This window comes from Mandrillus leucophaeus, unplaced genomic scaffold, assembly GCF_000951045.1.
Source record: "Mandrillus leucophaeus isolate KB7577 unplaced genomic scaffold, Mleu.le_1.0 Scaffold166, whole genome shotgun sequence".
In the NCBI taxonomy this organism is placed as follows: domain Eukaryota; kingdom Metazoa; phylum Chordata; class Mammalia; order Primates; family Cercopithecidae; genus Mandrillus; species Mandrillus leucophaeus.
In genome coordinates, this window is record NW_012101654.1 from 2,906,856 (window position 1) to 2,929,409 (window position 22,554).

The 22,554-nt window shown below is 50.6% G+C and overlaps 1 protein-coding gene across 1 annotated transcript in view; it reads left to right on the plus strand.

The window, feature by feature from the left end:
- SYNJ2 (synaptojanin 2) overlaps nt 1–22,554 on the plus strand; it is a 116,096-nt gene that overhangs the window by 31,085 nt on the left and 62,457 nt on the right. The window contains exons 2-4 of the mRNA XM_011976439.1: nt 4,713–4,799; nt 15,679–15,949; nt 20,316–20,541. Coding sequence (XP_011831829.1) covers nt 4,713–4,799; nt 15,679–15,949; nt 20,316–20,541 — 584 coding nt within the window. The remainder of the gene's footprint in view (nt 1–4,712; nt 4,800–15,678; nt 15,950–20,315; nt 20,542–22,554) is intronic.

Sequence of the window (22,554 nt, forward strand, 5' to 3'; positions counted from 1 at the left end):
TGGATTTTCTCCTGCAGCCTGCAGAGCAGATGCAGGCCTGCCGACACCTTCCTTTCAGCCCAGCGAAACCCATTTCAGAATTCTGAGCGCAGAACTGTAAGGTCATGAGTCTGTGCTGCTTAAGCCACTGTGTTTGTAGTCATTTGTTGCAGTAGTAAAGGAGACTAATATGCCATTCTGCCACCATTCTGAGCTTTTGAGGCGGGCTGATAGAAAAGGTGGAACAGTGGCTTCCCAGTACTTTTCTAAGTGACCCTGCGAACCTAATATCCCAGGCACTTCATTTTCTGTAACTCCCCACCCCGCTGCCAGCAGAGTCTGCGTAGTCCTCAAGACGACGGGCTTCTGGCTGCTGGTAGAGGTTGATGATTTCACTGATTATCTTTAGGTTACTCCGCGCTCTCCCTTCCCCAGAGAAAACCCAATCAAATTCAAGTGAGCATTGGGAAAAATATTCATTCATTAAACTGGTTCTTAACCTTTTTGGGGGCACTGAACTCTTGAGATTCTGTTGAAAATGGGATTTTAGCCCCCATAAAAATACTTATCAAAAATTTGCATATAGTTTTGGCCAGGCACAGTGGCTCATGCCTGTAATCTCAGCACTTTGGAAGACCGAGTGGGCAGATCACTTGAGGTCAGGAGTTCAAGACCAGCCTGGTAACATGGCGAAATGCCATCCCTACTAAAACGACAAAAAAATAGCTGGGTATGGTGGTGCACGCCTATAATCCCAGCTACTTGGATGGCTGAGGTGGAAGAATTGCTTGAACCCAGGAGGCAGAGGTTGCAGTGAGCTGAGATTGCACCACTGCACTCTAGCCTGGGCAACACAGCAAGATTCTATCAAAAAAAAAATTGCATACAATTTTGAATATAATTTTGTATACAGATTCCCCCAGGAGCTATCCCTTGAAGCTCCAGTGACTGTCAGGGGCTTCCTCTGTCACCCCAGGTGAAGAGCCCTTGTACAGATTAATTCACATTGAGGCTGATGAATGACTGTTTTCCTGGTAAGTCTCCTCATGGTCTTTGCCAGGTCCTTAAACCATGTTCAGTGGATCCTCATTATTTGTGGATTCCATATTTGTAAATTCACCTGCTCTCTAAAATTTGTCACCCAAAGATCGGAACTCATGGACACCAGCAGAGTGGTGAAAATGTGTCACCCGATAAGCCTGTTCCCAGCTGAAAAGGATGCTCTGCCATCTTGTTTCACCCTCTTGGTATAAATGAGCGTGGTTTTCATGATTTGTTTAGTGCCATATTTTTCATGTTTTGTGCTTTTTCTTCGTGGTTTCACTGTTTGAAAGTGCTGTCTAGTGTTTCTGGTGCAAGAAGGCAGTGATGTGCCTTATGGGGAAAATATATGTGTTTGGTAAGCTGTATTCAGGTTTGTGTTCTAGTGCCACTGGTTCAGTGTTAACGAATCAACACTACAGATGATTCCTGACTTATGATGGCTCATTCCAGTTATCATGTTTCAACTTTACAACGGTGTGAAAGCGATATGCATTCAGTAGAAACCATCCTTCAAGTACCCATGAGACCATTCTGTTTTTCACTTTCAGTACAATAATCTATAAATTTCATAAGATATTCAACACTATCAGAAAGTAGGCTTTATATTTCATGATTTTGCCCAGCTGTAGGCTAAGGTAAGTGTTCTGGGTAGGTGGAAGGCAGGCTGAGCTCTATGGTGTTTGGTAGATTAGGTGTATTGAATGCATTATCAACTTAGGATATTTTCAACCTACCTTGGGTTTATCAGGACATGACCCCATTGTAAGTTGAAGGCCATCTGTTTATTCAGTAAGGTGTCTTTTAAACAGAAAAACACATAAAACAAGTTTATGTATTGATTGGTTGACAAAAATGTTGCAACCCGAGGCTTTCAGGAACCTAACTCTGCATTTCCTTTAGGAGCGCTGCTTGCTTCAGTATCTATGGGTAACTCTATGGAACATAACTACTGTGAATAATGGGAATTGAGTGTATTTTCAAGTTGCTGGACTCTCAAGCTATGCTGATAATCAGTCCTGCTCTTTAAATCACGTCTTACCATCAGTCCTGCCTAGAGAAATGGAGGAGGGAAGGTCTCTGGTCTTACAGTCTATCCTGACTCTCTGCCCCACCAGGTGTGTCCTGAGCACCAGCCTGGACAGAGCTGTCTGTTTGGTGGGTGGTAGCAGGTCATGTTGTGAGGCCCTGGTGCCTACCTTCTGTCCTCCTGTGCTTGCTAGAGGAGCACGAGACAGGAACAGCCAGTCCATGCTGATTCCTGAGAGAGGCAGCTCTAGGGCTGCCAGCACCTGCTCCGGGGGGCTGAGGGTGGGAAGAGCTTCAGAGGGGAGGATGGGACTGTCTGAGTGTATTTCCAATCCCAGTTGGGACTTGCCATCTGATGAGGACAAGTGCCTTTGAGGGGGATGGGGATGGTTGAGAGGAACCAGGAAATCAAGACTGCGCTGGAAAACGTGGCATGGTGGATCTTTTGAGTCGGGGTGTTGGGATGTGTGTCAGCTAAAACAAAGTTCACCTGCTTCAAATGCTCGTCCATGCTTTCTACACTTGCCTCTCTGAGTCAGCATCTTTAGAGACAGCAGGAAGTGATGAAAGTCAGTTCACAGTCCATCTGCTCTGAGGGCTTGGTATGAGGGGTTGATGTTTTCTGTCATTTTCTCCTTTCTAACATTTCACTTTGGGATCTTAGCTCCTGGTTGAAATTCCTTAACTGTGGGAGTTGAGGCAGTCTAAGAATCCTTTTCGGCTGCTTAAGACAATGAGGTAGAGAGGGAACCAGCTGCCCCTTTTCTTACCTCCATGATGATGTAGAAATGGTTCCATCCAGCCCAAGGGTTCTTCTGGGGCCCAAAGCTCCTCAAGGGTTCTGTGCATAGGATTTGAGGATTGGTTTTCTTGGGTGGGGAGAAAAGTCCATCTTTATTTTTATCAATCCTACCTGAAATGTAGCATTTCCTCTAATTAGGAAGGCAGGCAACAAAACCAGTATGTTAGCTACGTCTCTGATTCTGTCACCAACGTGGGTTAGCCATACCTCTGACCCTGTCACCAATGTGGGTTAGCCATATCTCTGACCCTGTCACCAACGTGGGTTAGCCATATCTCTGACCCTGTCACCAATTGCAATTACAGATATCTCCATATCACATTAGCGTTGTTTCAGATATCTTGAAATAGCATTTATTCTCATCACTAGTTTTAAATTAAGGTAGTTAATAGACCCCACTGGATTTTGCGATTTAATATGCTGATAAGGCACATAGATTACCATACTATAACATTTAAAAAATATTTTGATAACTGGATTTCAATAAGATTGGTATTTGTAATCGTATTTCTTTTCTTGATTTTTATAACAGCTTTATTGAGATATAATTTCTGTATCATACAACTTACTCATTAAAGTATACAACTCCATGTTTTTAAAATATATTTTCAGGGTTGTATAACCATCACCATCACCATAATCTAATTTAAGAATATTTTTGTCCCCCTTAAAAGAGGCCTCATACTCATTAGCAATTATCCACATTCCCCCTTTCTCCAGTCTCAGCCCCTGACAATCACAACATCTACTTTCTGTCTCTAGAAATGTGCCTGTTCTGGACATTTCATAGAAATGGAATCTTGTTTTTGAAACGGAGTCTCACTCTGTCGCCCAGGCTGGAGTTCAGTGGCATAATCTCAGCTCACTGCAACCTCCGCCTCCTGGGTTCAAGCCGTTCCCCTGCCTCAGCCTCTCAAGTAGCTGGGACTACAGGCGTGCGCCACCATGCCCAGCTAATTTTTGCGTTTTTAGTAGAGACAGGATTTCACCATGTTGCCCAGACTGGTCTTGAACTTCTGACCTCAGGAGATCCGCCAGCCTTCGCCTCCCAAAGTGCTGGGGTTACAGGTTACAAAGTGAGCCACTGTGCCCGGCCAAAATGGAATCTTTCTGAGGTCTTTTGTGACTGGCTTTTTTCATGTAGCGTAATGTTTTCAAGGTTCATCTATGCTTGTATTTTGTTCTGTGCACTTAAAACATTATTCTGAGAAGGAGTCTAAAGGCCTGCCCTGTCATGGCCAGAAAGGCCTGTGGCATTATTGGAGAGGTTAGGGCTCCCTGCGCCTAATGGTTCTTCCCTCTGTCAGTTTTGCTTTAAAACTAGTCCGTGCCTTGGCTTGGGCATGGACAATCACTGCCAAAGACCCGGCAGGCAAGGCACGCAGCTTGCCTTGGGATGGGTTGGACCCAGGCCCTGGGCACTCAGAGGTACACAGGCACCTCTGCCCAGTCTCCCCAAGTTACCACCTCCACAGGTGCCTTGGGGTGAGTGGGCACCTCCAGGATGTAGCCTCTAGTGGATGATACCCGTGGACAGGGACAGCAAGGCAGAGTAATAGAGCCAGGCCCCAGGTGCCTGCCCCCAGCTAGACACCAGAACCCCAGGACCCCAGCTCCTCCAGCCCCCAGGAAGCTGTCAGCGCTTCCAGAGAGCAAGCTGTTGGTGGGAAGGTCTGAATCCTTGCAGCTCTGTGATTCGCGAATCATAAAACCTCCACACTTGGTGTTTGTGGGCCGAGCTATTGTCTTTGTGTTTTCTTTTTGGAGTGGGTGGGAAGCCAGCTTGGCAAGCCGGGTGTGAATGAACAGGAATGAGCAGGAGACGCTCGCTGATGCCTTCTGTGATGTGTTTCTCCCCCAGCTCCAGAAGAAAAGGAAGTCATTAAAGGACAGTATGGCAAGCTCACGGACGCGTACGGCTGTCTGGGGGAGCTCAGGCTGAAATCTGGTGAGTAGCCGCTTGCTGGAGGAGCAGGCGCCGGGCTTCCCGGTGGGCAGGAGCCTCTGCATCGGGAGGGGCCTCAGTGCAGGCGTTCTGTTTGACCGCTCTTCTCTCTCTCTCTCTTTTTTTTTTTTTTTTTTTTTGAGACGGAGTTTTGCTCTTGTTGCCCTGGCTGGAGTGCAGTGGCGCAATCTCGGCTCACCACAACCTCCGCCTCCCGGGTTCAAGCGATTCTCCTGCCTCAGCCTCCTGAATAGCTGGGACTACAGGCATGCGCCACCACGTCCAACTAATTATTTGTATTTTCAGTAGAGACGGGGTTTCTCCATGTTAGTCAGGCTGGTCTGGAACTCCAACCTCAGGTGATCTGCCTGCCTCAACCTCCCAAAGTGCTGGGGTTACAGGCATGAGCCACCATGCCTGGCCGACCTTGCTTCTCTTTTAAGATGTTTCTTTGTGCCTCAGAACCTGCTCCTCCATGCAGGTGGGGTGGTCAAGGTGAGTGTCGCCTGGTTGTGACCTGCCTGTGCTGGGGCAGGGTGGGGCTCCCAGCACCCCAACCCCGTGCCAGGGAAGCTCGTCTTCATTGCTTGCCGGCGAGGGCCTAAGTGTTTCGAAAGTCTGGTCTGGGGCTTCTGCCCAGGGCGTTGTCTGCAGTACTCTAGAAGGTGTGCCAAGGCAGGTGGGTGAGGACAAGGACCAGGGCAGATGCCAGGGCGCACAGGGATGGGCTGGAAGTTGTCGGCAGGAGAGAAAAGCCACTGACGTGTGACAGTCAGTGTGGGGTGGGAGGGAGAGGAAGGGACAGCGCGATGTAACTTGCGAAGGGAGAGAACTTCCAGGAAGACGTGAGCATCTCTGCTCACTCTGAGAGACTTGAGGGTGAGCCGGCGGTGCCCGGCTGTCATGGGTGGTCACAGCCAACCTCTGCTGCTCTTGGAGCTCGGGAGCCCTGGGGCCCTCAGTTCCACCACCCATTTCCTTCCTCCTCTCTCAGGGCCCCCCTCGCTATCTGTGACCCGGCTATGGACATCTCCTGTGACTTCTGGGGCCGAGACAAGAGCCCAGTCGCATTCCTGATTCTCGGTCCCACCTGGCTGAGATGGGAATGGCTGCATGGGTTGTCCAGATTCAGGCTTTCCCCGAGCCAAGCGCACACTCCCTTCCCTGCTCACGGTAGCTGTGTTCAGATACTGAGGATTTTTAAAGCTGCCAGAAAAGCACGGTTATGTTGGCCATTCCTTTTCTGGGTGTTTTCTGTCATGGAATGTTTTTCCCTGAACTGTGACGATGACAGTGATCATTTCCAAATAGCATTTAGGAAAAACACACAGTACCACGTGACAAAGTGCATTTAGGAAATGTCTGTTTCGTGCCAAGAGCTAGACATACATTCACTTATTTAATCCTAAAAATAGGCTACTGTGATAATGCATCGTTGTCCCTGTTTACAGTAAAGGGAACAGGCTCAGAAGCTTCAAGTAACTTGCCTTAGGTCAGAAGCTTAGCTGGGTTTCGAACCCGGATCCAGCTGCCTCCAAACACTTGCTTTTTCCGTGAAAGTATGTGGGCTGCCGAGGGTTTTCTGCAGGACTTTCCGCTCTGCAGCGATCTTCCTGAAGTTGCAGAAAATCCCCGTGGCCCTTGCCTTCCACGGTGATGACCGTGAGGACGGTGACCCGCACCTGCATGGCGCTCACTTAGGAATCTGTTAGCGCGGCTCCCGTGGCCACCTATTGGGTGGGTGCTGTTGTTACCCTGCCTCGTCCATCCACGCTGATGCCCTTTTGTCCACATGGTGGCATCTGGGCCCCCAGGATGCCTCACAGTCTTGGCATCTTTCAGTTATAGTTGGCAGCTGCTTTCAGTCCATACATGAATGATTCATTTCGCATCCGACAGGGACTGGGATGCAATGAATTACAGTAATTGGCCCAAGGTCCGGCCATTCTCAAGTGGTGCCCTGGGTTTTAAACTAATGTCTTGTGGCACCAGGGACTGCCTTCAACCACCAGGCCGTTCTCCTTTCTGAAGGGGACAGGTGGCTGGGCTGACAAGGAGGACAGGAAGTGCAATACCTTCCCCCATCCCAGGGGAAAAGTGTTTTTTCCCAGGGCTGTGATCTAAGATCAGCTGTGGGAAATCGATCCTAACCAGGAAGGGTGGCAGCCCCAGAGAAGTCTTGTTAGAGCCAGCCAGGGGATCTGCGGGGATCCACGGGGTCTTCTGGGGCAGGGAGTACACAGAGAGGAGACCACCTCCCGGGGCTGCCCTAGGCGAGGCCTCCTCCCTGCCTTCAGCCAGTCCCCGCCACCCCACACCCCACAGAAGGGAATGAGGCTTCTTGTGGGCCATGCGAGACCAGCCCAGCTCAGAGGCTTTGGGTGCCCCCAACCCCAGTCCCCCTGTAAGAGTCACCCTCAGGGGTGGGTTGGAGTTTCTCTGAGTGTTGTACGTATGAATTTGACTTTGGGGATGTCAGGATAATTTGGTCTATTTTCAACACATTCTGGAAAGTACCCTAAGCATCTGAAGGATGGAAGGATTGGGCTTTAAATCAAGTTTTTCCAGTCCCCATTGGTTACCTTAAGGGGCGTTTGACTTTCACTTGATTTTCTTTTTCCCCTGTAAGTCCCTGACCCAGAACTGTGACCTGTTTTCTTTTGTGTTTTCAGCTGTTGAGCATGTTGGGCAGCACAGAGTATAGCTACAACTGTGTGACTCCACCTGTGTGACTGACTCTGTGACTGACCACCTGTGTGACTCCAGTTGTGTGACCAACTACAACTGTGTAACTGACTCCAATTGTGTGACTCACTCCATCTGTGTGACTCCAGTTGTATGACTGACTCTGTGTGACTCCAGCTGTGACTCCATCTGTATGACTCACCTCAACTGTGTGACCCCCACCTGTGTGACCCCCACCTGTGTGACCCACCTGTGTGTGACCCCCACCTGTGTGACCCCCACCTGTGTGACCCCACCTGTGTGACTCCCACCTGTGTGACCCCCACCTGTGTGACTCCACCTGTGTGACCCCCACCTGTGTGACCCCCACCTGTGTGACCCCCACCTGTGTGACTCCACCTGTGTGACCCCCACCTGTGTGACCCCCACCTGTGTGACTCCACCTGTGTGATGTGTGACTCCACCTGTGTGACCCCCACCTGTGTGACTCCACCTGTGTGACTCCACCTGTGTGACCCCCACCTGTGTGACCCCCATCTATGTGACGCTACCTGTGGACTGACTCTAACTATGTGACTGACTCTACCTGTGTGACTCCAGCTATATGATTGACTTCAACCATGTGACCCCACCTGTGTGACTCCAATTGTGTGACTCCACCTAGTCACACAATTGGCTAGGACTCCAGCCGTATAAATTCTCTAGCAGTCAGCCCTCCTGGATTCTAGTTCCCACTTCCCAGCTGAACTGCATTTAATCTCTCGAGGACTGTTTTCCCATCTGTAAATCTAGGAACACTGCCTCATTTCTATGTTGCCTAGTTCTTCGGAGGTCCACATGAGTGATGCCTTGAAGAGTGTGGAGTGCTCCTCCAACACCAGGCAGGCTGGCCACAGGCAGTTTCTTAGAGTGTGACCTGGGGGCACTGCCACCACTGAGAAGCTCTGCTGTCTCTCCTCTGTCCCTGGGAGGCCTGGAGGGAGGAGGGTGCTGAGTGAGAGGGACCTGGCCTGCAAAGGGCTGAGGATGAGGTATGAGCTGGAGGGCCAGGCTGTGTGGCCTCGGGGTGTGGACTCCTGGTGGGTGACTCCTCTGCATAGGCTAGTAAAGTGCTGGTTTCATGGTCAGTCACTTCAGAAGGAGAATTCTCTGGAGGGGAGTTTGAACCCCTAGTCTTTTGGGATGCAGTGTTCTCTAGCAAGTCTTGAAGCGAACTGGCCTTTGTCAGTCTTATATTAATTTAATTCCTGTGCCCAGTGGTGGGATATTACCAAGAGAGTTGACACCCAGATCCCTGAGGGGGAAGCTCTGAGATGATGCAGCATTTGCCAGTTTCCAAGGTGTAAATTCACGGGCCAGGACTGATTTCAGGTTCCCAGAGTGGAGCTGAGAAAGGATCCGTACCAGGGGCGCTCACCGTGGGTGTTCACTGCAGCAGCCACCACTGCCTACTCCTCCCTCATGTTCTGCAGAGGGGAGGCGGGAGAGGGCCCTGAGACCATGCCGTGTGGGCACACGGTGCTTAGGGTTCTGAGCCTATGGGTGGCGGGCAAAGCTTAAGGGTCATCTGGCCGAAGCTTCCCCCTTCATAGGTGGGAAAGCCTAGAGGTCTTAAGTCCTTTGTTTGGAGCTTTAAGTCTGAAGGTATCTTTGTGAGCAGAGGGACAGATAGGATGGCTGGAGGGACCCTAGGGTTGGGATTGGCACAGACCAGGCTGGGAAGGTGAGCTCAGAGCTGAGACAACACAAGGAAATGCCAGCCCAGAGCCTAGTGGAAGGCCTGGGGTGGTCCTGGTAAACAGGGCCTTGTGTCTGCAAGCCACGTATCATGACCCCAACAGCCAGCTTTCCTGGCCTGATAACAAATGGCCTAGGACCTGCCGCTGGCCCTAGCCTCCATCTACCTGGCAGAGGGAGCTGCCAGCAGAGCCTCACTGGCAGCTCCCTCTGACCCATGCATAGCTTTGCTTTGTCCAGAGCCCTGCAACCAAAGCCTTTTACCTGTAGGGGACATCGAGACGACTGGTGCATCCTCCTGGGAGGCCCAGAGAGGGTGAGAGCCTTGCTGAGGCCACACAGGCCACGGGAGGTGTGCAGAGCCTGAAACCTCAGTCTTCTGAGTTTTGTTTTTCCCCTTGCTGTGAGATCCTTGCTGGTTTCAGGGCCCTGGTCTCTCCCTCAGCTGAGGGCTACCGAGACCCCTGCAAGCCTAGTTAGCTTCTTGGCTGTCAGAGAATTGATCCTGCCTCACAAAAACAAATCCTGTGCTCTAGGTGGGCATTGGGAGGGGCCTCACACACCGGAGGCAGGTGGGGACCAGTGGCCTGTACCACACTGACAGGTGGCCCGGGAGTCAGCGGCCCCCCACAATCTGGTGCTAGGCTCGAACCATGACACTTTCCTTAAAACCCATAGTACAGACCAGGCATAGTGGCTCATACCTGTAATCCTAGCACCTTAGGGGGCCAAGGTAGGAGGATCACTGGAGTCTAGAAGTTCAAGACCAGCCTGGGCTATGTAGCAAGACCATGTCTCTACATAGCGGTGGTATCTACAGCACCATGCCAGGAGCCTGTAGTCCCAGCTACTTGGGAGGCTGAGGTGGGAGGATCACTGGAACCCAGAAAGGGGAGGTTGCAGTGTGCTGAGATCAAGTCACTGCATTCCAGCCTGGGTGACAGTGCAAGACCCTGTCTCTAAATTAAAAAACAAAAAGCAAACAAACAAAAAACAAACAAAAAAACCCATGGTATACAGAGAACGCAGTCAGGCAGTCAGGCTATCAATGAGATTGGGCAGGACACAGTGAGGCTGGGACTGAAGGAGGAGGGAAACCATCAGTGCTGGGTCAGGTAGGCAGGGCGAGGCCTTCCTAGAGAGGCAGCGCTCCCCACAGTGGTCCTGAGGCTTGGGTAAGGCTCTTCCACAGAGGCCTCTGTGGTTACACCCATTCCACCGACTGTCCGGGGCACACAGGCAGGGGCAGTTCTAAGGAAAAGTTTCCAGGTCCTCGGCTTTTTTCTATTATCGAGCACCTGTGATGGAGGACAGTGTTCTTGTTTCCCTCTGCGATCGCCCTGCTTCCATGTTAGGGCAGAGGGCAGGCCTTCCTCTCTTCTGGAAGCTCACCGTGTGCCGTGCTCCAGGAAGTAACTCCACCTAGGATACCAGACAAAGGGACAGTCCAGAAGCTTGTCAACATCATTGAAATAAGGTCAGGACTAGGTAACAATCTGTTTGCAAGTCAGGTGATGTCCAATTGTTTGCTTCCCTCATAATGGAAGGAGAATTCAATTGGGGTATCAGCTGACACATTAGCAACCATTTTATCAGCAGGTTATTGTCGTTTTTCAGGCTAACTCAGAAGGACTTTGAAGAATCGAGTGACATTTCTACAATGAAGCCCTTTCCATTCTCTTCTATTTATTAATGTAAACAGGATTTTTTAGTGTTTGCATCTACAAAAGTGAAAACTAGAATTAGAATTTGTGCAGAACCGACTTTCATTCCTTCAATAAATATTTATTCATCTCATTAAGAGATGGTTCCAACACATTATTACTTTTCGTATTAAATGATTATTTGTTGGCCAGGCACGGTGGCTCACGCCTGTAATCCCAGCACTTTGGGAGGCCAAGGTGGGCGGACCACTGGAGGTCAGGAGCTCTAGACCAGCCCAGTCAACATGGCGAAACCCCATCTCTACTAAAAATACAAAAATTAACCGGGCGTGGTGGCGCATGCCTGTAATCCCGGCTACTCAGGAGGCTGAGGCAGGGAACCTGAAAGGCGGAAATTGAACCCAGGAGGCAGAGGTTGCAGTGAGCCGAGATTGCGCCACTGCACTCTAGCCTGGGTGACAGAGCAAGACTGTCACCTCCCAAAGACCACACCTCCTAAAACCATCGCCTTGGGTGTTCGTATTTCAGCATATTAATTTGGGGGTGCACACATTCAGCCAATAGCAGGTACGCTGGTTGACCACACTCTTTTAAAGAGGACAGCCAAAAAGAATTATTTGGCAAAGTGTTTTATTTACATTGTGTTGTTTACATTGTTTGACCAGTTAGGTTTCATTGGAATGATAAACCAGAAGTCTCTTTTTAAACACTTGGAGTTGAGGAACACACAACTGCAGGGCTGATGGGGTGATCAGAACAGGACGTGGAAGCACCAAATATGCTACGTTAGGATGGAATTCCGAAGAGGGGGGACTGGAAATATGAGTGAAAGTTCCACGTGGTAAAAAAGAGCATGTTCCTGCAATCCTGTAAATAATAGATGGCGATGAGTATCACATTACTGCGTAGATTCCATGGGATACTGACAATAGACTCCCAGAGTTTTAGTTTTACATGTCAATATTTAGAATACACTGCACAATATATTATTTACAACCATTTCAACTACCGATGAAAACCTTCAGTGACAGTTTTAAAATGGGAAGGGAACGCTGTCTGAGTCCAGTGTGTTGCTGTGACAAAGTTCCATAGGAGACAGGGTGGCTTATCAGCAACAGACATTTATTTTGAACCGTTCTGGAGGCTGGAGGTCTGAGAGTAGCGGCCCGCAGATTGGTCAGCCGTGAGGACCTGCTTCTTGCTTCATAGATGCTGCCTTTCTCTGCATCTGACGTGGTGGAGGAGGTACAGGAGCTCTCTAGGCACAAACTCCATTCATGAGGGCTCCACTGCCATGACCCAGTCACCTCCCAAAGACCCCACCTCCTCATACCATCACCTTGGGTGTTCGTACTCCAGCATATTAACTTGGGGGTGCACACATTCAGCTAATAGCAGGTACACTGGTTGACCACACTCTTAAAGGGTACAGCAGGTCAGGGGCAGTGGCTCACACCTGTAATCCCAGCACTTTGGGAGGCTGAGGCAGGTGAATTACCTGAGGTCAGGAGTTCGAGACCAGCCTGGCCAACATGGTGAAACCTCATCTCTACCAAAAATACAAAAAATTAGCCAGGTAGGGTGGCGGGCATCTGTAATCCCAGCTACTCAGGAGGCTGAGGCAAGAGAATCACTTGAACCCAAGAGGTGGAGGTAGGAGTGAGCTGAGATTGCACCACTGCACTCCAGCCTGGGCAACAAGAGTGAAATTCCATCTCAAAAGAAAAAATAGCCGGGCATGGTGGCTCACACCTGTAATCCCAGCACTTTGGGAGGCCGAGGCAGGCAGATCACCTGAGGTCGGGAGTTCGAGACCAGCCTGACTTATATGGAGAAACCCAATCTACTAAAAATGCAAAATTAGCTGGGCATGGTGGCGCATGCTTGTAATCCCAGCTACTCCGGAGGCTGAGGCAGGAGAATCGCTAGAACCTGGAAGGCGGAGGTTGCAGTGAGCCGATGTCACACCATTGCACTCCAGCCTGTGTGACAAGAGCAAAACTCTGTCTCAAAAAACAAATAAATAAATAATACATGCATACATACATACAGACGTAAAGGGTACAGCAAACCAATCTGGTTGGAAACTGCTGGACTTTGGGGCTAGATGGTGCATGGGCTTAAAGTGAAACCTACGTTTGCGTTTTGGCTCTAACACAGACTAGCTGTGTGCCTGGGTGAGTGATTCAGTTTCCCTGGGGGACGGTCACGCGTGTGTGAAATGGCAGTGGTAGCCCTGAGACAGCAGCATGGGTAAGCAGGCTGGCAATGTCATCTGCAAGGAGGTATAATTAGGAGCACCAGCTCTGGGGCCAGACTTGGCTTGAGTAACTTGCCCACGCACTGTAGCTGGAAAGTGGATTTGGATCCCAGCTCCCCGCTCTGTCACCTTGCGCAGGCTGCTTAACCTCTCTGTGCCTCTATTTCCCTCCCTGTGAAACGGAGCTGGTAAGGGTGCCCTTTGTGGTAGGCAGGAGGATGGAGTCTGTGCCTGTACAGCTCCCCTGCCTCCACTGCACCCACCAGACGCCAGCTCTCCTTACTCCTCTGTACCACTCCTGACCCTCTCCTCCCTGGACCCAGGAGCCCCAGAGCTCTGTGGCAATGCTGTTGTTAAGAGCCTCTCCTGGCTGCTACAGTGTTCCTTCCCCCAGCCTCCCCTAGGCCGTGGTCCTGCCCAGGAAATGCAACCTGGGACTGTTGCCAGGCACTCAGGCCCCCCACGCGGAGGCTGTTGAGGAAGTGGTGCTAGAAATCAGCTTATGACTCGTACGGAGTGATGTCATGCAAAATTTTCCATAGCTCTGGCAGCCACAGGGGCCATCCTCCTGCCACTCCGAGGGCACTTCTGCTGAACTGTGCTTTTCCCTGCCCTGAGCATGTCAGAAAAGGCAGGTGGGTGCTGGGACTGCTCTGTGGCCAAGTTCTGATCAGAGGCTGCCAACCCCGGAACCCCACCTGTCCTACTTGAGAAGTTGAACTCTGACCCCTGTCCCTGTCCCCAGTGTGATAACTTCCTTTGTTCTTAGGTGGTTTCCTGAGGATGTGTCTGGGGAGATGTGATGGGGTCAACCCCCCACCCTGCTGGGACCCCTACCCCATGGCATATCAGCAGGCCCGTGGGAGCCCTGAGCCGCTCATTAAAGGAACACACTTTAATGACAACCACACGCCACCCTGCCACAAGCAGCACTCTTCTCCCTTTGAAGTGTGATGAGGAAATTGGGGTGAGGGGCTGGTGGAATTGGTTGTTTTGGGGTCCCTTCCCAGAGTGTGGAGAGATCTGAACCATCTCCAGACCATGGCTCTAGATAGAGGCCCCTGATCGTTCGCAGAAGATCTCGCTGGGTGGATCCTTTAAACCTCAGCGGGGTGGGAAGAGTGTCCTTGGGACTAGAGCCCTGCCAGCCCCCAAAGGCCAGTTTCTACCTGATGATCTCTTGGGCCCTGTCCCGAGAGTAGGGCACGGCGCTGCCAGGCACCCCCAGTACATAGCGTGTTGTGAAGTGCCCTTGTGAGCAGTGGGGGACAGGGAACAGAAAACCAGCCGTCAGCGACAGCGAAGTGGTGCCCCAGAGAGGGCTGCCTCATTCTCCTGGCTGCAGGGTCCGAGGTGGTCTTGGTAGCATTTGGCAGGAATTTATTTAGGAAGCATCCAGCAAACCACGTGTGTGCGGTGCCGGGAGACGATGATAAAATGGTCCTGCCCCAAGGAAGTCCCTCCCCTGGGGGTACAGGGTGGGAAGGAGGTCATGAGCTTTGTGTGACCACTGCTGATGGGAATGCTATTGGCATGTACAAGGGGTGCCTGTCCGTGTCTTGGGAGAGCAAGGAAGGCTTCCTGGAGGAGTTGCTGCCAACTTGGCCCAGAAGGATGAGGAGGAGTTCTTCTGGTGAAGCGGGGAGGGAAGAGGCAGGATGGTCCCCACGGAGCATGTAGGGACACTCATGCTGTTCCAGAGGATGGAATGCTGGGCCCGAAGCCCGAAGTACTGTGAGGGCAGAGACAGGCAGGAGGTACGTGGAGAAGGGGTCATGGAGGTCTTGTTGGGCAGATGGTGGTGGGACGTCCCAGGCAGGGGGAGTATCTTGGGCAAGAGCCCAGGGTGTGAGGTCATGCTTATGGCACATTGGACCAGCTGGAGGACAGCCAGCTCAGGAGAGCAGCCGGCCAGGGTGTCCGCCCACATGTGGGGCAGCGGCAGGCTGCAGTGGGGAGGGCCTTGGGAGCTTCTGTTGCAGTCCTGCAGGGAATGGGAGCTGTGCAGGAAGGAAGGGCGGAGCGGCTGTGATCTGATGGCTTTGGGAAGGCCACTCCTCTGACGGAGTAGGGGAAGACAGACCCCAGGCCAGGGGTCCTGAGTCAAGGCAGTGGCTGAGGAGGCACTGGGGAAGGTGATTTGGAGAGGCTTCGGGGGCAGGTCCTGGGGGTCTGGAAGGGCTCCAGGCCAGGAATGTTCAGACTCCTGGGGGCATCAGAATCACCTGGAGGGCTTGTTAAAGCAAAGCTTGCCCCAGCCCCAGGCAGCTGGGCAGCAGGAATCTGCATTTCTAATAGGCTCCCAGGAGATGCTGAGCCGCTGGCCAGGGTCCCATACTTTGAGAAGTCCTGCCCAAGGCTTACGGGACAGGGCAGGTTCTTGAGCCATTGAGTTGAGCAGTGCCGTGGGAAGTCGCAGGTGCACAGACGTTGCCTTCCTGGCTGCGGTTGAACCTGGGCTCCGTTTGTCCCCTCGGAGCTCCAGGCGGCCAGACTGGCTGCAACCCTGAGCTCTCCTGTCTGATTTCCTTTCCAGGTGGCACGTCTCTGAGCTTCCTGGTGTTGGTGACAGGCTGCACATCTGTGGGCAGAATTCCAGATGCTGAAATCTACAAAATCACCGCCACCGACTTTTACCCTCTTCAGGAAGAGGCCAAGGAGGAGGAACGCCTCATAGCTCTGAAGAAAATCCTCAGCTCAGGGGTGTTCTATTTCTCGTGGCCCAACGATGGTTCTCACTTTGACTTGACTGTCCGCACGCAGAAGCAGGGGGACGACAGCTCTGAGTGGGGGAACTCCTTCTTCTGGTGAGGCCCTGGGTCCCCTGCAGAGGGTGGGCCCTGGTTGGCACCTGAGGCCTTGACCTCCACTTGCACCACCCCCGGGTTATGGGGCACCCCTGGAGAGTTAGGACCCAGGCCTGCTCTCAGCACAGTGAGAGGAAAGCTAACGCTGAACTCACTACCACCCCGACCCCTGGCGTCAGGGAATGTGTTCAATGTAGATTTGGAAAAGAAACCTGGTCCAGGCATGGTGGCTCATGCCTGTAATCCCAGCACTTTGGGAGGCCGAGGCAGGTGGATCACTTGAGGTAAGGAGTTTGAGACAAGTCTGGCCCACATGGCGAAACCCCATCTCTACTAAAAATAAAAAAAAATAAATGAGCTGGGCGTCGTGGCAGGTGCCTGTAATCCCAGCTACTCGGGAGGCTGAGGCAGGAGAATCGCTTAAACCCAGGAAGCGGAGGTTGCGGTGAGCCAAGATGGTGCTACTACACTCCACCCTGGGCGACAGAGCAAGATTCTTTCTCAAAAAAACAAAAGAAACAAACAAAAGAAACCCTGTTCCATAAGTAAAAAATCTAAGAGCCGACGTCTGCCGAGTGCTTCCTCAGTCCCGGCACCGAGCTCTGTGCTTCTGCCTGGATTCACTCAGTCTTCTCAATTATGGTTACCTCCAGTGTGTAGCTGTTTACAGCTGATGTTTATAAAGCACTGTGTTCGGGTCACCATGCTAAGATCTCTCTGCTGGTAATAACTCATCCTTACAATAAAAACCTTTATAATAATTATACAGAGGCTCTGTTACCCCATTTTACAGATAGAGAGACTGAGGCATGAATAGTCGAGGGAATTTTGCCAAACTCCACACACTTAGTAAGTGGCAGAGCCAGGATTTGAACCCAGGCATTCTGGCTCCTGGTCCCAAGCTGGTAATCACAACGCTAAACCAATCCCGTCAACGGGAAAGCTGAGTCACCCTGCCCAAGGGGACTTGTAGCAATGCACTAAGACTAGTCCCGGAGCCCAGGTGAAGGCAGCTGGATTTCTGTATATTTAAGATCTCCTGGTGCTTTTCACTCCACAGCAGGACAGAGACAAGAGTGGGACAACCCTGTAAATATGTAAATTATCTGTTGCCCTTTCTGGACATAATGCTGTTTCCGTCAGTTTGCACTGATGCCTAGAGATGCTAGGAAGAAGCAAAAGTGAGGAAAGTCCTGCCGTGGGAGCGGTTCCAATGAACCTCATTTAATGTAATGTTTTAGAATCCAGTGTCTGCCTTTTGAAGCTATATCAGTTTTCCCAGCTCTGAGGCAGGACTTACGAGGTTTACTTCTGACCTGTTTGTGCCTCTCTCCCTTTGCCAGAGGCATCCATAGGTTTTCATCTGGCTTTGGTGCTTTGGATGCCACACAAGTGAATTCCTGACTTCTGGGAGAAGGGGACCCTCCCCACATCCCTGTGTCCATCCCAACACTCCCCACCCCCACATCCTCTTTGGTTCTCTGGTATTGTGGATATTTGGCACCAGTAATGTGCTCAGACTTCAAAATGAATGTGAATCAAGGCTGGGCGTGGTAGCTCACACCTGCAGTCCCAGCACTTTGGGAGGCCGAGGCAGGCGGATCACCTGAGGTCAGCAGTTTGAGACCAGCCTGGCCAACATGGTGAAACCCCATCTCTACTAAAGATACAAAAAAATTAGCCGGGCGTGGTGGTACACGCCTGTAATCCCAGCTACTCGGGAGGCTGAGGCAGGAGAATCGCTTGAACCCAGGAGGCTGAGATTGCAGTGAGCCGAGATCATGCCATTGCACTCCAGCCTGGGCTACAGGGTAAGACTCCACTCAAAATAAATAAATAAACACTCCAGCTTGGGCTGGAGGGCTACAGGGCAAGACTCCATTTCAAAATAAATAAAATAAAATAAATAATAAAATCGTGAATCTCCTGCTGATCTCGTTAAAAATGCAGATTCTGGGACCGCAGGTCTGGGCTGGGCCTAGGATGCTGCATTTCTAGTAAGCTTCCAGTGCTGCTTGTCTGCAGACCGCAGGTTGATTAGCAGCCTCCGGGGTGGCATTTCTGTGAATCGCTAGTTCCATTGTGCAGGGCCAAGCATGTGCCCCAGAACTGTTACATGTTCCCCTAAAGGTGGCCAAGCTTAGGCACAGAGGGGCTGTGTATTATGAGGTATCTTTTTGTGGACGCCATGAACCTATTTTAAACCAGAACTGTCAGGTGAGCAGAGGTGAGAGCTCTCAGCAGCAGTGAGGGTCCTTGGAACCCCAAGGGGATCCGTGGCGGATCTGAATTGCACCAGCACCTTTGCAAATTCTCTTCCCTTTGCCAGCTCTGGCTGGAGGTGTGAGGGGTGCTAACAAAGGGAGGCAAAGGGGATTCACGAGGTGGGGGCTGAGAGGAGCTTGGGAAGGAGGAGCCCCATGGTGTCCCTTTCTGAAGGGAGAGGAGGAAGTCGCCAGCCTCCTCAGCTGTAACACGCTGGGGCGTGGTGTTTGGGCTCAGGGTGGAGCCCCCAGAACTGACCACAACTGAGTCACCACAGGCAGCGTGGTCCTGGGCTTGATCGCCTAAACCCCCACTGTTGTGGCGCAGTGTCTGAGGTCTGGAGACCCACAGCAGGAGTCAGATGGGGTCAACGCTGAGTGTGGCTGGCACGTAAGGGAGAGTGAGCAGCAGGGTGAACTCATCTTTCTGGGCTGGTAATTGATCACACTGACAGTTGCCTCCCAGTACAATCAGGTCCTGGGAGGAAACTCTTTGCGGGTCCTGGATATGAGCCATCCTCCCGCCAGAGGGCCAGGCAGTGTCACTAGAAACAGGGCTGATTTAAGGGTTGTCCCCTGGGCAAAAGGTTTCTTCTCCTGAGCCCTGGTGACAGTGGCCATAGCTGTGTAGGTGGCAGACTCTGGAATATTCTGGAGGCTTTGCCTTGATGCCACATGCAGATTTAATATATGTGTTTCAGAAGCTGGCTTATCATCTAAATTTGAGAGGGTGATTTGGAAGAGGGACATACGGTTTTGTACAGCAATGCTTCCTAATCATCTTTTTTCAAGCAGAGGAGCGCTGTGGCCGTGCGACCTCAGAAGGGGTCAGACGCGGGCTGTGCTCCCTGTAGGGATGCATGTGGCTTTGGTCACAGTTGGGGAGGCTGACCTGAGAGCAGGAAGCTTGGAGAAGCCCCCTAGGACCCATCAGAGCTCACAGCACAGATTTCCAGCAATGAGAAAATGCTGCTGCTGTCTTTGAGGAAGGCTCAAGGGCAGGAATCGTGTTGCCTTTTTTAAACAAGTAGGCCACTGTGATCTAGATTCACTCAGTGCCCTGTAAGACGGCATCTCCTGGAGATGGGTCCCCCTCCCTGGGAGGGAGTATGAGCCCTCAGAATGGTACCACTCAGGTCCCCTGGGTGCTGGAGCAAGGGGGCCAAGCCAGTCTCGGGTATGAGAGAACAATGTGGCCGCTTTCCAGTGCAAATGGTAACGTAGGGCTCCATCAGGGAAGGCTCAGGGTGAAGAACACGGGCTCCAAGCTCCATGACGCCACTGGCTGGCTTTGTGGCCTTAGACAAGCACTTCACTTCTCTGTGCCTCAGCTTCTTTATCTGTAAAAGGGGGTCACTGATGATACCTTTCACACAGGGTCACTTCAAGGGTGACATGAGTTAATCCACCCCAAAGTACATAGAATGGGACTTAGTGCACAGGATAAATGTCGGCTGTCACCCTGTCATTATCATCATGGACTCCAAAGCCTAGAACAATCCACTAGGCATGGAGAGGGAATGCTTGAACTTTCATTACATTTTATTTTCCTCGGATCTTTTTAAAATTTATTTTGGATTGCTTTGTAGTGCTCCCGTCATATTCATCTCACGGTACGTGTGTGTATATATGGATAATTTAACTGTTCCCACATTTAATGCGATTTTAATCACTTATTTATCATGATTTAATAACAAAAGATGATTAATGTTTTACCGATGGGGCCTGCGATGAAAACTGTAGGGCCGACGGTGCTAACCAGAGGCCCCTTTGTGATTCCCCGAAAAGTGCACCCTGGCTCTCTCTCCAACTTTGCTTCCATTTAGCGACAGTGACGACCTGATAGTAGCTTTGGGAAAGGACTCCCTGGCCATCCTCCTGTACATGACACAGTGGTCCTGCTATTTGAGATCTCTTTGAAGCACATGAGCTTCCCAGATCTGTACAGCCGAAGTTCAGAGTCCACTGGGGAGCAGCATGCATTTGCTGACCCAGAATGCTGCACCGTGCGCCCCCCAGTTCCTCAGCCACACTCGCTGTCCAGGCAGCATGTACTGGAGGATGTCAGGTGACCGGAATTGGTGTGGGGCTGTGTTTTGCAGGAACCAGCTGTTGCACGTGCCCTTGAGGCAGCACCAGGTGAGCTGCTGTGACTGGCTGCTAAAGACCATCTGCGGAGTGGTGACCATTCGCACCGTGTACGCCTCCCACAAGCAGGCCAAGGCCTGCCTCATCTCTCGTGTTAGCTGCGAACGCACAGGCGCTCGCTTCCACACCCGTGGCATCAACGACGATGGCCATGTGTCCAACTTCGTGGAGACAGAGCAGGTGAGTGCCCAGGCCCATCTGTGGCACCAGATGGTTCAGAGTGGCTGCAGCTCTTGCACGGCGCTTTCCACTTAGGGCAGAAGAGGCCCTGGCGTATTTGCAGTGGTCTCTGATCAGGCTCCCTCCTATAAGTAGAGAACAACACGTGTAATTGGGCTCTGCATGAAAATGTGACCTCTGGTTTGCATGATGTATCCTTTCTGATTCACATCTCATGCTGGGAATATGCTGCTTAGCCAAGGTATTTTTAACAAAAAGGAACCGGGAATTTTTGGCATGGTCATGAAAGGTGGGCAGTTATTCCAAGGGCAGCTGACAGATGAACCAATTGGGTTTGAAAATTCTTTTAGGACACAAATAAGTAGATCAATACAATGGGAGATGAAAGAAGAAACCATTATTTTTTATTCTAAATCAACTGAAGCTTCTCCTGGAAGCCAGTATTAGCACCCTAGAGTTGTGAAATCTGCGTGTTAAGCAGCCGCTCCCATCCGCTCCCCTAGAATATAGCCATCTGCTTAGTTTCTCCTGAAGTTTTTTCTAAATTCTGTTCTCATTCCCAGAGATGCTGTCTTACAACTTTTTAATTTTTGCTCTAACTTGCAATCTGTAAGATAAGGCCACCATGTGGAATACCAGTGGCGTAAGCCGTAAGAAAGGAAAGCCCTGGAAGGCACATGTACAATACTCCTGCCAGGGCAAGCTCAGTGCCCTGTGTTTACTGAGTGAAGGTGTGGCTTTGCGTCCCTTCTCACTGCCGCTGCTGTGAGAGGAATGCCTTATGCGGACTTTGGCCACTTTAATCCAGCATAGGTTTGAGCACCTGCCTTTACTATGTGGGACTTTCTGCCTGCTCCAGTGTTCAGAGGGGTGGGTATGGAGATGGGAGGAGGCTCCTCTCAGAGTCCTCACTCGGAGGAACATCGGAGCAGGGGCCCTAACATGGGCAGCAGCTGCAATTCTGCTCATAATGTCTGCAATGTGGATATCAACGAGGCTGTTACATAAATATCTGGTTAAAAATGAGATTGCTTTTGGCATCTTCATCACGAAGTCTTTGACTGTTCCTATGTCTAGAATGGTATTGCCTAGGTCGTCTTCCAGGGTTTTTATAGTTTTGGGTTTTACATTCAAGTCTTTAACCCACCTTGACTTGATTTTTGTATATGGTATAAGGAAGGGGTCCAGTTTCAGTCTTCCAAATATGGCTAGCCAGTTATCCAAGCACGATTTATTGAATAAGGAATCCTTTCCCCATTGCTTGTTTTTGTCAGGTTGGTTGAAGATCAGATAGTTGTAGGTGTACGGCCTTATTTCTGGGTTGTCTGTTCTGTTTCATTGGTCTATGTATCTGTTTTTGTACCAGTACCATGCTGCTTTGGTTACTATAGCCCTGTAGTATATTTTGAAGTCAGGAGGTGTGATGCCTCCAGCTTTGTTCTTTTTGCTTAGGATTGTCTTGGCTATTTGGGCTCTTTTTTGGTTCCATATGAATTTTAAAATAGTTTTTTCTAGTTCTATGAAGAATATCACTGGTAGTTTAATAGGAATAGCTTTGAATCCATAAATTGCTTTGGGCATTATGGCCATTTTAATTATATTGATTCTTCTTATCCACGAGCACGGAATGTGTTTTCATTTGTGTCATCTCCAATTTCTTTGAGCAGTGTTTTGTAATTCTCATTATAGAGATCTTTCACCTCCCTCATCAGCTGTATTGCTAGGTATTTTATTCTTCTCATGGCAATTGTGAATGGGATTGTGTTCCTGATTTGGCTCTCTTCTTGATTGTTGTTGGTGTACTGATTTTGTATCCTGAGACTTTGCTGAAGCTGTTTATCAGGTTAAGGAGCTTTTGGGCTGAGACTATGGTGTTTTCTAGATAAAGAATCATGTCTGCAAACAGGGATAGTTTGGTTCCTCTCTTCCTATTGTGATACCCTTTATTTCTTTCTCTTGCCTGATTGCCCTGGTCAAAACTTCTACTACTATTAATATGTTAAATAGGAGCGG